This window comes from Palaemon carinicauda, chromosome 3, assembly GCF_036898095.1.
Source record: "Palaemon carinicauda isolate YSFRI2023 chromosome 3, ASM3689809v2, whole genome shotgun sequence".
Lineage (NCBI taxonomy): Eukaryota > Metazoa > Arthropoda > Malacostraca > Decapoda > Palaemonidae > Palaemon > Palaemon carinicauda.
Genome location: NC_090727.1, coordinates 134893526 through 134910486, shown reverse-complemented (window position 1 = coordinate 134910486; position 16961 = coordinate 134893526). Strand labels below are relative to the sequence as shown.

At 30.3% G+C, this 16961-nt stretch overlaps 1 protein-coding gene and 1 long non-coding RNA gene across 3 annotated transcripts in view; both read left to right on the top strand.

The window, feature by feature from the left end:
- The window catches only part of LOC137638560 (DBH-like monooxygenase protein 1), a 24279-nt gene extending 14099 nt beyond the window's left edge, over positions 1-10180 (top strand). For both annotated transcript variants that reach the window (XM_068370730.1, XM_068370731.1), the window contains exons 9-16: positions 1052-1169; positions 2149-2273; positions 3106-3251; positions 3850-3870; positions 5031-5158; positions 6994-7139; positions 8386-8470; positions 10006-10180. In XM_068370730.1, the coding sequence (XP_068226831.1) occupies positions 1052-1169; positions 2149-2273; positions 3106-3251; positions 3850-3870; positions 5031-5158; positions 6994-7139; positions 8386-8470; positions 10006-10103 (867 nt within the window). In that variant the 3' untranslated portion in view covers positions 10104-10180. The remainder of the gene's footprint in view (positions 1-1051; positions 1170-2148; positions 2274-3105; positions 3252-3849; positions 3871-5030; positions 5159-6993; positions 7140-8385; positions 8471-10005) is intronic.
- A 3865-nt stretch (positions 10181-14045) lies between these two features.
- On the top strand, positions 14046-16188 carry LOC137637904 (uncharacterized). The gene is made up of 2 exons (XR_011043819.1): positions 14046-15200; positions 16118-16188. It is a non-coding gene; the product is annotated as an uncharacterized lncRNA (long non-coding RNA).
- The last annotated feature ends 773 nt before the right edge of the window (positions 16189-16961 follow it).

Below are 16961 nucleotides of genomic sequence, written 5' to 3'. Positions count from 1 at the left end.
TATTATTATTATTATTATTATTATTATTATTATTATTATTAGCCAAGCTACAGCCTTAGTTGTAGAAGCAGAGTGCCATAAGCACAAAGGATATAACAGGGAAAATAGCCCAGTGAGGAAAGGAAATAAGGAAACAGAGAGAATAGCGTGCCATGGTATAGAGACTGTGGCACTACACAAGACTAGAGAACAATGGTTTGATTTTGAAGTGTCCTTCTCCTCGAAGAGCTGTTTGCCATAGCTAAAGAGTCTTTTCTGCCCCTACCAAGTGATAAGTAGCCACTTAACAATTACAATGCAGTAAGGATAATTTTTCGGTTATCTTATTGCAATATATATGAGGAAAAAGGAGAATGTATAAAGAATAGGCCGAACTATCCAATGTACATACATACATATACCAAGGCACTTCCCCCAATTTTGGGGGGTAGCCGACATCAACAATGAAACAAAACAAAAAAGGGGACCTCTACTCTCTACGTTCCTCCAGCCTAACCAGGGACTCAAGCGAGTTCAGCTGGTACTGCTAGGGTGCCACAGCCCAACCTCCCACATTATCCACCACAGATGAAGCTTCATAATGCTGAATCCCCTACCTGCTACCTCCGTGGTCATCTAAGGCATCGGAGGCAGCAGCAGGGCCTACCGGAACTGCGTCACAATCGCTCGCCATTCATTCCTATTTCTAGCACGCTCTCTTGCCTCTCTCACATCTATCCTCCTATCACCCAGAGCTTTCTTCACTCCATATCGTTTCTCATATCGTTTATTTTATTATTTCCTTTCTTAGCTAGGCTATTTTTCCCTGTTGGAGCCCTTGGGCTTATAGCATCTTTTTTTTTTTCCAACTAGGGTTATAACTTAGCTAGTGATAATGATAACAATAGTAATATCTGGCCAGTCAAAGGGACCTAATAATTCTCTAGTGCTAGTATCTCAAAGGGTGGCTGACTTCTACAATAAGGACTATGTTGGTTAAATATGTTTACTAGATTTATAATCCTACACTATATGCAGGTCTTATTACCATGTTTCTATTACTATTTTTCAGACACTTCCAGCGAATGGCATAAATGTTTTTGCTGGTTTTCTACACGCTCATCTGTTAGGGAGAAATATGACTTTGAGACACATTAGAGATAGGAAGGAACTACCAGTTATACAAAAAGGTGAGGACTATGATTGATATTCGTGTTAAGTCTTTTGTTAAATTATATATAAACTTGATGTATGCAATTTATTCTTTTTTTCTGCTTACTTTCATGTTTGCATATGATGCTATTCGAGTGAAATGATTTCAGGATGTGAAATTATGTGTATGTGTGTATATATATATATATATATATATATATATATATATATATATATATATATATATATATATAGTGTATATATATATGTATATATATATATATATATATATATATATATATATATATATTATATATATATACATATATATATAAATATAAATAAATATATAGTGTATATATACATATATATATATACACTTGTGTATGTACATCGTTGTGTATGTTTGTATATATGTAAATATGTATATACATGTGTTTGTGTTTGTACTTTTTTGTATAAGTATATTTATCTATGTGAGAGCGAGAGAGATATGGGAGATGGTTATTGAAAATTCCACTAATATTCAATTATATGAAAATCTAAGGTTAGACTCTTTTATGAAATACCCACCCATGGAAAATCTGAAAGTAGTGAATATAAATAACCTATATTATTATTATTATTATTATTATTATTATTATTATTATTATTATTATTATTACCCAAGCTACAACCCTAGTTGGAAAAGCAAGATGCTATAAGCCCAGGGGCTCCAACAGGGAAAAATAGCCCAGTGAGGAAAGGAAATAAGGAAATAGATAAAAGAAGAGAACAAAGTAACAATAAATCATTCTAAAAAAAGTAACAACATCAAAACAGTCATGTCATATATAAACTATTAACAACATCAAAAACAAATATGTCATAAATAAACTATAAAAAGACTCATGTTCGCCTGGTCAACAAAAAAGCATTTGCTTCTTTTTATGAAGCATATTTTTAATTTTTCTAATGATATTCATAGACATATGGAATGATTTTGAATAAATCTGACTAAATTGTAATGTTTTTCAGACTTAAACTATGACTTCAATTTCCAAGAAACTCGAAAATTGAGAAAGGAGCTGACAATCTATCCTGGAGATTCTATCATTGCTGAATGTGGCTTAGACTCTACTGCTCGTAGTGTTCCTACTTTTGTGAGTAGCTCTACTCTCTGTTGACACTAATCCTAGTTTAGTTTATGCTTTTCATCATTTCAATAGGATTTTAATATAATATTCATTTCAAGACATTAATTGCAGATTTAATACAAAAATATCTTGGCATTCATTTGAGACTATAATATGATTATTTCAAGAAATTAAGTGCAGATTTAATACAAAAATATCTTGGCATTCATTTGAGACTATAATATGATTATTTCAAGAAATTAAGTGCAGATTTAATTCAAAAATATCTTGGCATTCATTTGAGACTATAATATGATTATTTCAAGAAATTAAGTACAGATTTAATACAAAAATATCTTAAAATTCATTTGAGAGTATAATATGATTTTTATTTAAAAAAATTGAGTGAAAATAATTACAAAAATGTCATTGTAATGACCATGATGATTATAATGTATTTTTTATCGCAAGTAATTACGTGATAGTTAATTATAATTTGCATGATAATTATAATGCCTTATGTAGGCTACTTCAAGCAGTTGTGTGATGATTGTAATGTATGTTGTATTTCAATTAATTACGTGAGAATTAGTTTTAATTTTTATGATGATTATAATATATTATACTCTTATACTTCATATAATTACGATAGAAGTCATTATATTATCCACAAGGATTTTAATCCATTATGTATATCAAACATTACGTGTTAATGAAATATAAAACTATCTACATTAATTACATAACAAATAAAAAAGAGACCGGAATTTTCCTCTCATCAAACATATCAATCAATAAAAAAAATTAAACAAAATAAAATAAAAAAAAAATTATCATTATATTGTCTTTACGTGTCTAGGGAGGCTTTGGAACGGAGGAAGAAATGTGTCTTGGCTTCCTCTATTACTATCCCCGAACTGACTTAACCTTCTGTTCTTCGCGTCCGTCCAGATCTAATCTCTTTAAAACTCTTGGGATAAAGGAGATCTACCCACAGCACCAACCGTAAGTGCTTGATAAGAGACGCATAGGCAAATATATATGTGTAGGGGTATTATATATGTATATATATATATATATATATATATGTATATATGTGTGTGTGTGTGTGTGTATATATATGTATATATATGTGTATATATATATGCATATATATATGCATATATATATATATATATATATATATATATATATATATATATATATATATATATATATATATATATATATATATATAATATGCATATGCCTGTGTATGTATGATTATGCAAATATATGCTTTTATATATTTATATGTATGTATGTATGTATATATATATATATATATATATATATATATATCATTAGTATTCATCTGTTATATTCTATTTGGAATCTAGAGTCATCTTTAACTTTTTCTGAAGGCTAATTACTAAATATCAAAGAAAGTATTTTATCTTGATTGCTAAGAACTTCAATCTCTATTGTCATTTGTATGGGAGAATCTCGTTCTATTTATAAAAATTAATTTGCAAAGAATCATCCATTACATGAAATAGATCACTTATTTCTAATCTCATTATTATTTATTCAATTTTAAAGACTGATTTTTTTCATTTTTCAGAAAAGGTGGAACTCAAAACGCGTAAGTAAATTAATTAAATTTAAATATTAAATATATGAATGAATAGGATATTTTTTTAATATAACCAAAGACAAGACTTGGCCCAAGTGAAGGAATATAAATGAAATAGTTCATCATTATCCCCATCTCCTACGCTTATCAACGCAAAAGGCCTCGGTTAGATTTTGCCGGTCGTCTCTCTCTTGAGTTTTTAAATCAAAGTTTCTCCATTCATCATCTCCTACTTCACGCTTCATACTCCTCAGCCATGTAGGATTGGGTCTTCCAACTCTTTTAGCACCTTATGAAGCCCAGTTGAACATTGGGTGAACTAATCTCTCTTGGGGAGTAAGAAGAGCATACACAAACCATCTCCCTCTACCCCTCACCATGATCTCATCCACATATGGCACTCTAGTAATCTCTCTTTTAGTTTCATTTCTAATCCTGTCCTGCAATTTAACTCCTAATATTCTTCTGAAGGCTTTGTTTTGCTACTCATCATCTCCTAATTCGTTTCATACGCCTCAGCTATGTAGGCCTGGGACTTCAAACCCTTCTAGGGCCTTGTGAAGCCCAGTTGAAAGTTTGGTGAACTAATCTCTCTTGGGGAGTAGGAAGAGCATACACAAACCATCTCCATCTACCCCTCACCATGATCTCATCCACATATGGCACTCTAGTAATCTCATGTAGTTTCATTTCTAATCTTGTACTGCCATTTAACTTATAATATTCTTCTGAGGGCTTTGTTCTGAAATCTACAAAATCATCTGGATATTGTTTCATTGTTTATTCTTCATTTGTTTGTTATTCTTCCATTGTTTGTTATTCTTCCATTGTTTGTTACTCTTCCATTGTTTGTTATTCTTCCATTGTTTGTTATTCTTCCATTGTTTGTTATTCATCCATTGTTTATGTTATTCTTCCATTGTTTGTTATTCTTCCATTGTTTATGTTATTCTTCCATTGTTTATTCTTCACTTGTTTGTTATTCTTCAATTGTTTGTTATTCATCCATTGTTTGTTATTCATCCATTGTTTGTTATTCTTCCATTGTTTGTTATTCTTCCATTGTTTATTCTTCACCTGTTTGTTATTCTTCAATTGTTTGTTATTCTTCCATTGTTTGTTATTCTTCCATTGTTTGTTATTCTTCCATTGTTTATGTTATTCTTCAGGTACGGAATAGATGAAGAAGCAGAGTCGAGATTGGCAGAAGGGCTAAAATCGGGTAACATAGATTCGGGTCTAAGGAAACTAGACCTTGCTCAGATATTTCGCTTTATTACCATTAAGGCTCCTGCTGGTAAGTACTTTTAATGTACTAAGCATTATTATTATTATTATTATTATTATTATTATTATTATTATTATTATTGTTGTTATTTTTTTTATTGTACATACACACACACATACACACACTAACACACACATATATCTTTATATATAAATAAATAAATAAATATATATATGTATATATATATATATATATATATATATATATATATATATATATATATATATATATATATATATATATATATACTGTATATGATATATATATATATAATATACATATACACTTTACTTCTCCATTCATCATCATCTACTTCACGTTTCATAGTCCTCAGCCACGTAGGCCTGAGTCTTCAAATTCTTCTAGTGCCTTGTTGAGCCCAGTTGAAAGTTAGGTGAACTAATATCTCTTGGGATGTACAAAAAGCATGCCCAAATCATCTCTATCTACCCTTCACCATTATGTCATCCACATTTGGCACTCAAGCAATTTTGCTTATAGTTTTATTTCAAATCCTGTCCTGCAAATATAACTCCCAATATTCTTATGAGGGTTTTCTTCTCAAATCTAAAAAATCTGTTGGATATTGTTTTACTTTTATACCATGACGCATGTGCAAATAGCAACACCGATCTCACTAAACTGATATACGGTCTGATTTTTATATGTAATTTTAGGCGATTTTATTTCAAAATTTTACTTAACCTAGCCATTGTCTAATTTGCTGTCTAATTTTTCATTAAACTGAATTCTAAAGATAGTGTATTAGAGATCATAGTTCCGGATAGCTAGGTTGGTAGCGTCGTGGGCTTCTGTTTCAGAGGTCCCAAGTTCGCGTCCCCGCTAAGGCGCGAATAGTGTGAGACCTTCTACCGGGGTTACTCCCCAGGGTGGTGCCTGGGGCGAGGTTAGAGGGGGCTAATAATAGTCCCAGCTGGCTCATGGTCACCCGAGGAGATGATGAAGGCCGTCTCAGGGGGAGACCTAAACCCGCAACTTTAACCTTTTTTTTAAATATCTAAACGAATCCACCTCATTAATCCTCTCTTTCCAGTGATATTTTATCATCCATTGAATGTTCCTTTCTCATCCTCTTGTCTTTTTTCTACCTCGCTTGAGCCCAACCTCATGTGATATTTAATGCACTTTGGTGAGCAAACTTTTCATGTACTGTGGTGTTCATGTTAATAATGACAGCATCATCAGCATACTCTAGATCAGCTAATTTCTTGTTACCAATCCATTCCAATTCTTCCCAACCGTTCCCATCTGTTCTATGCATTACAAAATCCTTGAGGAGGTTGAACAACATAGGAGACAACACATTCCCTCTTAGTTCTCCACTGTTCACTGGAAATTAGTTTTAGGTCAGGGATTATTACTGAAATGAAATTTTCGACTCTTGAGTGGAGCCAGTGAGCTTATAGCCAAGATTCTTGGACATGATGTGTCCTACTATGCGAGTGGCATTTTTAGATTTATTTCAGAAGTAGGTCTTCTGAAAACTATTTAACTTCTATAATGACATTCAACTTCTATGGTTTGAATTGAATATTCTTTTAATTTTTATATAAGATAAATGATATCGGCGTCAATGACCTTAGATGTCAGGATGCCAGAAAACCTTAAATCAATCAATTATAGGTAATATGATACTATATACTGCAGCAATATATTTTATGATCCATAGAAATATAAACAGAGCCCAAACATTTATGTTCACATTAACTATACATTCCAAATAATTGTCCTCTTACCTCATAATGTAAGATATCATTGCTTTTTTATGAAAACCTCTATTTATAAGCACTTTAATCTAAACCATAATTTCATGATCCTTTTAGAATACGAGAATCAGACTCTCTATGACATCCTTACTTCCGAAGACACTTGGAATGATGAAGCTCTTGTCCAGCGGTTCCAAGATGCTGTGATTAACGGAGATCACGCTCAGCAATGTGAAATGAAAACTGATTCACGAGGCCAATCGGTTAGATACATTCATTTTAAGCTCCTTTTTTTTTTTAGCCTTAAGTTGATTACATTTATTCAAAGTTTTTTTTTTATCCTTAAGTTGATATAGAAGCTGAGTATTTCCCATATTGCCCCTGTACTTTATCATGATTATTAGATTATATTGTTATTAATCTTTTGGATTACTTTAAGCTTACATAGAAGGTATTTTACCCTATTGCTCTTGTACTTTATCATGATTATTAGACTATCTCATAATTATTATTTTGGAAGTTACCTTAAGCTGATATAGAAGCTGAGTACTTTCCATTATTGCTCTAGTACTTTATCATGATTATTAGATTATATTATTATTAATCTTTTGGATTACCTTAAGCTTACATAGAAGCTGAGTATTTTACCATATTGCTCTAGTAATTTATTATGAATAATTTTCAATTATTCTTTAGAATTTTACCTTAAGCTGACGTAGAAGATGCGTATTTTCCATATTGCTCTAGTAGTTTATTATGGCAATTATATCATATCATTATCAGTCTTTTGGATTACCATAAGCTTGCATAGAAGCTGAGAATTTTACCCTATTGCTCTAGTAGTTTATAATGATTATGAGAATATCTTATTAATCTTTTGGAAGTTACCTTAAGCTGATATAGAAGCTGAGTATTTCCATATTGATTTGGTTCTTTATCATGATTTTTAGAATATCTTGATATCATTATTTTGAAATTTACCTTAAGCTGACATCAATGTATACAATAATAAAAAAGGGTAAACTGTAAGGACGTTAATCTCTCAGTGACGCAGTAAAAGATATTCAAATATTTTTATAAAAAAGACTTCTTCTATTAATGAATGTAAAATTATTTTAGCCATTTATTTTTCATTTTGGGTTATCTATTACTGACAAATTATTCAGTCGGGGTCTTTAGTCATTAAATTACCCTCTAAACTAGTTATTAGATGGTCAATTTCCTATAAAAATAGTAGGGATAAACTGCACAGAAAAAAAAAAAAACATAACCAACTATTATGATTCCAAGTGTTAAGTTACAACGATATTTTCTTAGCATATTTGAAGAGGCTGTCATCGGTATACTTTTTGTAAAAAAAAAAAAAAAAAAAAAAAAAAAAAAAAAAAAAAAAAAAAAAAAAAAAAAAAAAAAAAAAACTTCAGGAATAGAATTAAATTACACAGCATATTGGCTCATGTGTGTGTATGTTTCCCATCAATGTTTTCTAACATATTTTCTTTGTCGCAGGGTAAAGAAGAAATAATTATTACATTCCCAGACTTCCAGCCACTGCCACCACCCGCGGATAAGTGCACCGCGAATAATGAAATCGGTAAGATGAGTTCATCACGACGTCACCATATATTCTGTTTTGTTTAGTATGAAATTATTAATTCATCTTACGACAATTTAACCTTTTATAATGATTATAGTCCATTTCTTTTAGCGAGTCATATTTGCACCGACTCGCAGCGGTGCCCTTTTAGCTCGGAAAAGTTTCCTGATCGCTGATTGGTTGGACAAGATAATTCTAACCAATCAGCGACCAGGAAACTTTTCCGAGCTAAAAGGGCACCGTTGCGAGTCGGTGCAAATATAACTCGCTAAAAGAAATGGACTATAGTTAATACTATTGAACAGAAACTTCATCATAGATGATGGAAAGATTCAAGCTCCAGTCGTATTATTTAGGATAATGTAAATAAACTTAAGATTCAAACTGTAAACATATCATAAGATTGAATCTAACATTCGCTTTTGTCATGATTATGAGGAAAAATTACTATTCAATTCTGAGGTTGTAAAGCCAAACTTTACTTATGTCATTAATTCTGTGGATAGATTATTACGCTTCAATGCCAAGTTGATAAAAACAAACTTCACATTTGTCATAAATTCTGAAGAAAATTAATAATCTGCAATGCCAAGTGTATAAAACCAAACTTCACTTTTGTCATTAATTCTGAAGAAAATAACTACTCTGTAATGCCAAGTTTATAAAAACAAACCACTTTTGGCTTTAATTCAGAAGAAATTAACCTCTCTGCATTGCCAAGTTTATGAAAACAAACTTGGCTTTTATCACTAATTCTGAAGAAAATTACTATTCTGCAATGCCAAGTTTATGAAAACAAACTTAACTTTTGTCATTAATTCTAAAGAAAATAACTACTCTGCAATGCCAAGTTTATAAAAACGAACTTCCCTTTTGGCATTAATTCAGACGAAAATAACCTCTCTGCAATGCCAAGTTTATGAAAACAAACTTCACTTTTGTCATTAATACTGAAGAAAATAACTACTCTGCAATGCCAAGTTTATAAAAACAAACTTCACTTTTGTCATTAATTCTGAAGAAAATATCTACTCTGCTACAATACCAAGTTTATAAAAACAAACTTCACTTTTGTCATTATTTCTGAAAAAAATAACTACTCTGCAAAGCCAAGTTTATAAAAACTCAAACTTCACTTTTGTCACTAATTTTGAAGAAAATAACTACTCTGCAATGCCAAGGTTATAAAATCAGACTTCACTTTTGTCATTAATTCAGAGGAAAATAACCTCTCTGCAATGCCAAGTTTATGAAAACAAACTTCACTTTTGTCATTAATTCTGAAGAAAATTACTATTCTGCAATGCCAATTTTATGAAAACAAACTTAGTTTTTGTCATTAATTCTGAAGAAAATAACTACTCTGTAATGCCATGTTTTTATAACTTCACTTTGTGACTAATTTTGAAGAAAAAATTACTCTGCAATATTGAAGTTGTAAAATCAAACATTACTGTTCAATAAAATATTAGAAAATGGAACTTTGAGATGATGAAACTATGAATCTTATTAAACTTGACAATCTCTTACAGGTGTATGGAGACCTTTGGCTTGTCCTACACAACTGCCAAGCTGCAACCGGTACCAGTGGTTCAATAGAATTCTTGGAAATCGACCATCTTTCTTTTAGAGTTGATCTAATAGTAATAATTTTAGAAGCAGCCTTTTTTAGGGGGAGGCAAGGGTTAGTTAATTAATGATCTTGATAACTATGTAACTTTTTCTTTAAAGTACTATTTCAAAAGAGGATCTGATAACAACATTAGAAGCCGGCTTTTTCAGGGTAGGGGGGAGAGAGGGCAAGGGTTTTTTAATAAAAAATATTGATAACTATCAAACTTTTTTTTTAGTACTATTTAAAAAGGCCATATTGAAATTGGTATCTTGAAATTCCTCTGTATATACTTTTGTTGTTTTATTTGCAATCACTTTTTGTATCTCACTGGAAAGTTCAATGATCAGGGAAACAAGTAACTCAGCTTATCAACAATGTATGTGATCATTCCCAGTCTTTATTTTAATGAAAATATTATACATTTTTATATTAATGTTTAATTTCACTGATTTTAATTCCCATGAAGAATGTCGTACATAAATTCAGATGAAAAAATATAAGTAAATAAATTATAAATTTTTAAAGGTAATGTTTAATTTCATTGATTTTAATTCCTTTTAGAATGTCATACATAAATTTACATAAAAAAATAAATATATAAAATATTTCGTAAAAATATTTCCATTTAATCATGCTACTCCTCGGCTTTGTATAAAGGTGTTTGGTTTAAGTTCCAGTTTCATCTGAATAGATACTCACCAGAACGTCAGCCTGGAGAGCCCAACCACCCACTGTGGTGCCCAGCCATAGCAGTGGCCTCTCCAGTAAATACGTTAAACTAAAGGTCCTGGAGTGGGATCGATCTGCTGTCATGCAAATGCTAGACGAACGCGTCACCAATGTACTAGCCAGGAAAGTTTTCATAAACAAAAGAGAAAAAGCTTTCAGACACTGTTGTCTTTTGAATTATTATTATTGTTATTATTAGTATTATTATTATTATTATTATTCTTACTTACTTCCTTACTTACTTACTTACTTACTAAGCTACAACCATAGTTTCAGAAGCAGGATGCTCTAAGACCAGGGGCTCCAACATGGAATATAGCCCAGTGAGGAAAGGAATAAAGAAAAAATGAAATATTTTAAGAACAGTAAAGACATTAGAATAAATATCTCCTATATAAACTATGAAAAATTTAATAAAACAAGAGGATGCGAAATAAGATAGAATAGTGTGTCTGAGTGTACTCTCAAGCAAGAAAACTATCCCAAGAAAGTGGAAGACCATGGTACAAATGGTATGGCACTACCCAAGACTAGAGAACAATGGTTTTGTTTTAGTGTCCTTCTCCTAGAAGGGCCGCTTACCATAGCTAAAGAGTCTCTTCTACCCTTACCAAGAGGAAAGGAGCCACTGAAAAATTACAGTGCAATAGTTAACCCCTTGAGAGAAGAATTGTCTGGTAATCTCAGTTTTGTCAGGTGCATGAGGACAGAGAGGAGAATATGTAAAGAATATGGCAGGCTATTCGGTATATGTGTAGGCAATGGGGAAATGAACCGTAGCTAGAGAGAAGGATCCAATGTAGTACTGTCAGGCTAGTCAAAGGACCCCATAATTCTCTAGCGGTAGTATCTCAACGGGTGGCTTGTGGCCTGCGCAACCTACAATGGTTTGATTTTGGAGGGTCCTTCTCCTAGAAGAGCTCCTTACTACACTTACAGTTTCCGTTAAACTCTCACAAGCTGCTATTTCCAGGCAAACAAGTTTGTTTCCTTGTGCTTGCATGTTTGCAACGAATTGAACAAGCAAAAATAACCATCTCATTTTATAAGTACCTAGCTGGTGCCCTGGGCAACCTACTACCTAAAGAACAATGGTTTGATTTTGGAGGGTCCTTCTCCTAGAAGAGCTGCTTACCACACTTGTAGTTTCCGTTAAACTCTCACAATAATAATAATAATAATAATAATAATAATAATAATAATAATAATAATAATAATAATAATAATAATAATAATAATACAGCTTTTGGTAATAACTATAGAGTTCAGAGTTCTTTTATGATAGTTATGTGGTTCATTGACTGAAATGAGAGAGAGAGAGAGAGAGAGAGAGAGAGAGAGAGAGAGAGAGAGAGAGAGAGAGAGAGAGAGAGAGAGAGAGATTATCATCGTGAAAACACCCATAGATCTACTCTACCAAAGTCCTTTCTATCATAACGACTATTTAGAAAGCTTGTGCTAGCATGTTTGCAACGAATTGAACAAGCAAAAATAACCATCTCATTTTATAAGTATCTCGGATTCATGTGGTGCAACTCGCCTCGAATATTTATATCCGCCTGTGAATGATGTCTGTCGCATAACTCCGGATATAACTCTGGATTGGACGACACTTTCGGGAATAGGAGTAATACTGTGCCACTCCTGAAGGGAGATATTCAATTATGCATGACATGTAGCTGGGAGTTTTCTTCAACTATCTTTTATTACTTTGGTCGGCCTCGTTGCACTTGAGTTCGGCTTAGTGTGAAATGGGCAAATATTGTTTTGTTGCAAGAAGTCTCAGCTGTTCATATATAATTAAAGGGATTTCGACTTTATTTTCATGATTTTTGGTTGTTTTTTTGTGTTTTGTGAAAAATAAAGTGAAGGAAAACCAAATTACATTTTTTTATACTGTAGGGTGAAGAAAATAACAGAATTATCATAAGTTCATATGTGTATATATATATATATATATATATATATATATATATATATATATATATATATATATATATATATATATATATATATATACATACATACATACATACATACATACATATATATATATAATATATATATAATATATATAATATATATAATATATATATATATATATATATATATATATATATATATATATATATATATATATATATATATATATATATATAATATTGTATGTATATATATATATATATATATATATATATATATATATATATATATATATGCATATATATTTATATATATATTATATATATACGTATATATATATATATATGTATATATATATATATATATATATATATATATATATATATATATATATATATATATATATATATATGTCTGTGTATGTATGTGTAATACAGAGTACCGAACATAATTTACGATATTCATTAAAGTTCTCTTTCTGGGTAATAGAAATTCAAAGTTTGGTGCCAGTGGTTCTGGATTTTTTTTTTTTAAATAACATTATATTGTATATAAAGTGTTTCTCATAGTTATCAGAGCTATGTTACACATTAAGAAGTTCATCCTCACGTCGTAAATTTTTACGAAAATAATATTTTTAGAAAATATAATCTTAACAAAAACTTGAATTAGGGCAACATACGCAGTAATGAAATCCTTGCAAAGTAACTAGAAAGAATTGTATTAATAATCCTAGCAATTAAACGTCAGAAAAAATTAATTAATGAATCAACTGGAAAGGAAAAATTAAATCTAAAAAATGTCCAGCGATAAGACATCCAAAGGATTCTGTTTTTTCGTTAACAGAAAACGGAGGAAATAAAAAGTGTGTACAGAAAACGGAGGATATAAGAAGTGTCTGGTGTTCATCGTCCTTGGCAGAAAAGAAATTTTTCTGCTTCTGACCGGTGACGTCAAACAAAACTTATTTCTGCGTAAACAAATCGATCGTTCTTCAGTTTTCGCTTCGGTATCATCGAGGCTTTTGCGTAGGAATTTCTACGTCGTTTGGAAGATTTTCGTCGTGATATTGGTAATGTAATTTATTAATTGTGTGTTTTCCTGGTACCTGTCAGAGATTTTGGTGGTGTTGATGGATGTTTATAACTCGGACATGTGATTAAGTTCATGTTTTTAAGATAAGTATTCCTATCTTTATTAGCTTTTAGTATGTTATTTATCTTTTATAAAACTTATTACTTTGGTAGATTTTAATATAAAGTGAGTTGTTACATTCGCAGTAAATATTGGTAGTTCAGAGTTAGTTTAAATCAGCCTTTATAAATAATGTTCGCCAAATTCTTATGTCTTACCCCTTGATACTATAACTCCAATGACTTGTTTTAAGCTATTTTGCATAATTAGATTTTAATGTGGTTAATGATTTGGTCCAATTTGAACTACAGGCACCTAAAGTTTCACTATTTTCATACATTTAATTTTTTCCTTGTAGTAATATGTAATTGTAGATATATTCAACATTCTTATAACTTTTTTTGGATAGTAATTGGTCTATTAAGCTCAAATTTAAAACCTTGTAACTCTGAAAGTAACTGGTCGTTAACATTGAATTTTTCTAAACTTAATGAGAGGTTTTTCTGAAAATAAACTAACTTGTCTTTAGAATTTGAAATTGCGCAGCTGATTTCCTACAGGTATGTTTATATGGTAATGTTACTTTTGTTATATTCATGTTGAGTTTTGATGAACTAAGAGAACTACTGTTACATTAAAGGATTGTTTCAGAGAAATTATATCAGGAATGGTTCGCCTGTCGAGTTTTGATGAACTAAGAGAACTACTGTTGCACTTGTAAGGTTTTTTCCGATAAATTATATATATAAATATTTTGATTTTATTTCATTACTGGTTTTTAATTTCTAGCAAGTTTGCTTTAGAAGGATCTAATAACTTAGCTTAATTAATTTTAGCGTGCTAAACTTAATTACAGCACTTTTTTTTAATTTCTTATTTTTAGCTGTTAATTTTAAGTAAATTTTTATTTTCTATTTCATTATTGTTTTTAATTTTAAGCAAGTTTGCTTTAGAAGGATCAATATAATAACTTATCTTAGTCAGTTGATTTTAGCGTGCTAAACTTAAAGAGCACAGCATATTTTTTTTTAATTTCTTATTTTTAGCTGTTAATTTAAAGTCTATTTTATAACTTTTAAGTTTTGCTAGCTAATTTTAGGATTATACACTTAGACATGAGTACCTGACTAAGAATATTCTATTTCCAGATACACTACGATACAAGACTTTCGCAAAATACCATTAAAACTACAATTGGATTATTTCCCAAGTTAAGATACAATGAACCATCAGCAATAAGGAAAAAAGGAAAATACAAATCAAATGGAAGAATAAACTTGAAAGATTGGCATCGTACAAGACTTCAGCATTCGGCATTTTAACAAAGTTAAGTATAAAGTTTTTTTTATGTACAATTTTTTTTTACCTCCTCCCTGCGGGGGCTGCGCCCCCGTGGGTGATGGAGGGCCATTTCATTCCTTGCTCTGTAGGTCTTTTGACCTATGGAGCAGGGGATGAAATGGTTATTACTAATCTTTACTTTCCCTTTCAGAGATCTTTTTAGTTTTAAGGCCTTTTTTTTTTTTGGACAGTTTGATAATTTTTGAAAGTTGAAAATTTTAAGATTTTTGAAATTTTTAAAGTAACTTTTTTAAAATACCTTTAAAGTAACGTAGAGTTAATTTTATACTGTCCAGTGAAAATATTATCAAACCCTTTAGTCTGTAAAATGGTCATATTATCACTCTTCAAAATATCAAACTCATTACTCTATAAAATGGCCAGGATATAATCAAACCCTTTAGTCATATATTACGAAGCCACTATCCTATATCTATATTAGGATGCTAAAAGGCCTATATGACCAAGCCTATACTGAAGCTTTGTCATGTGAAGACTCTTCAAAAGGCAAACTAAACACCAGTTCAATATTGGTGTTTTCATTACTAAAATGTTAGTTTGTATGAGAAAATTGAAAAAGTTTATAATAATTTAAACATATAAACAGTTCAGGTTTGTGAAAAATATTTTAATTTTAAGATGCTATTATAAATATAATTTACTCTTGGATATTTAAGTTGTCAAAATTAAGAATCTATTTCTAATTTATTTTTAGTATATTTATAAGATTTAGTTGTTTAGAATTTTTGAATTTAAAGTTCATAAGAAAATTAAAGTAATCTACTTGGACCAAACTTTTTTTATCTAAATCTACCTTATTTAAGTAAGAGTAACTTTATGTAATTTTATTTATTGTATCATGCTTCCAATTCCTTTTCACTGACACATCTCTTTAATTTCAGGTATCGAAAGCTGGAGCAAAGGTATTATAGATAACGAAAATACCATACGCCAAAAAAATAAAAAAATAAAATGAATAAAAAAAAAAATACTGAAGGAAGCTTTGAAAGTTGAAAATTGGGTCCTGAAATCTACGGATGTCTAAATTTCTTGCCTTGTCCTATGTTTCAAATACTTATTGAGGCATGAGACTGCTTATTGAAAGATATCATTGGTCACATTATAAAATAGGTTTTCTAGTATGCTCCTAAAACGTAGATTTTAAGAGCCCAAAAGAATAGCTTTTCATTTAACTGAATTTAAAAAAAATTTAGCCTTGCATAGTGTTTTCAGATTACCTTTTAAGCTTTCCTGTTCACTTTCGTAAAGTCCCAAGTGAACGAAGAGTTAATTTTCTGTTGAAAGTAGTTGGCAATAAGATTCCTTAACCATTGTTTAGTGTTTTACCATTTTGAGGTTCCTGTAACTATGGTAGCCTAAAGTTTTCTTATTAAATTTTAATTATGTTTATGTTAAAAGCATTGAGTTGTACCTTCCCTAATATAAAGTATTTATGACCTTCACTGATTAATACGTATTTATGGTTTTGAGGAAACAATTTACTTATATATTTAAAAGATTATTTAAAAGATAAGCTTGAATGACTAAGTTTTTTAAACCTAAATACAAATTGAATATACATTTGATAAATGTGTGAAGTATGGGAAATATTTACCAAATTCAAATACGGATGTTAAGTAGACAAAATATAAAATTTCCTAACTTTAATAATTTAAAGGTTTAATTATTTAAGGTTTATTTTATTACCATCAAATTCATACTTGGCTGACTGGAAACCAAACTCTC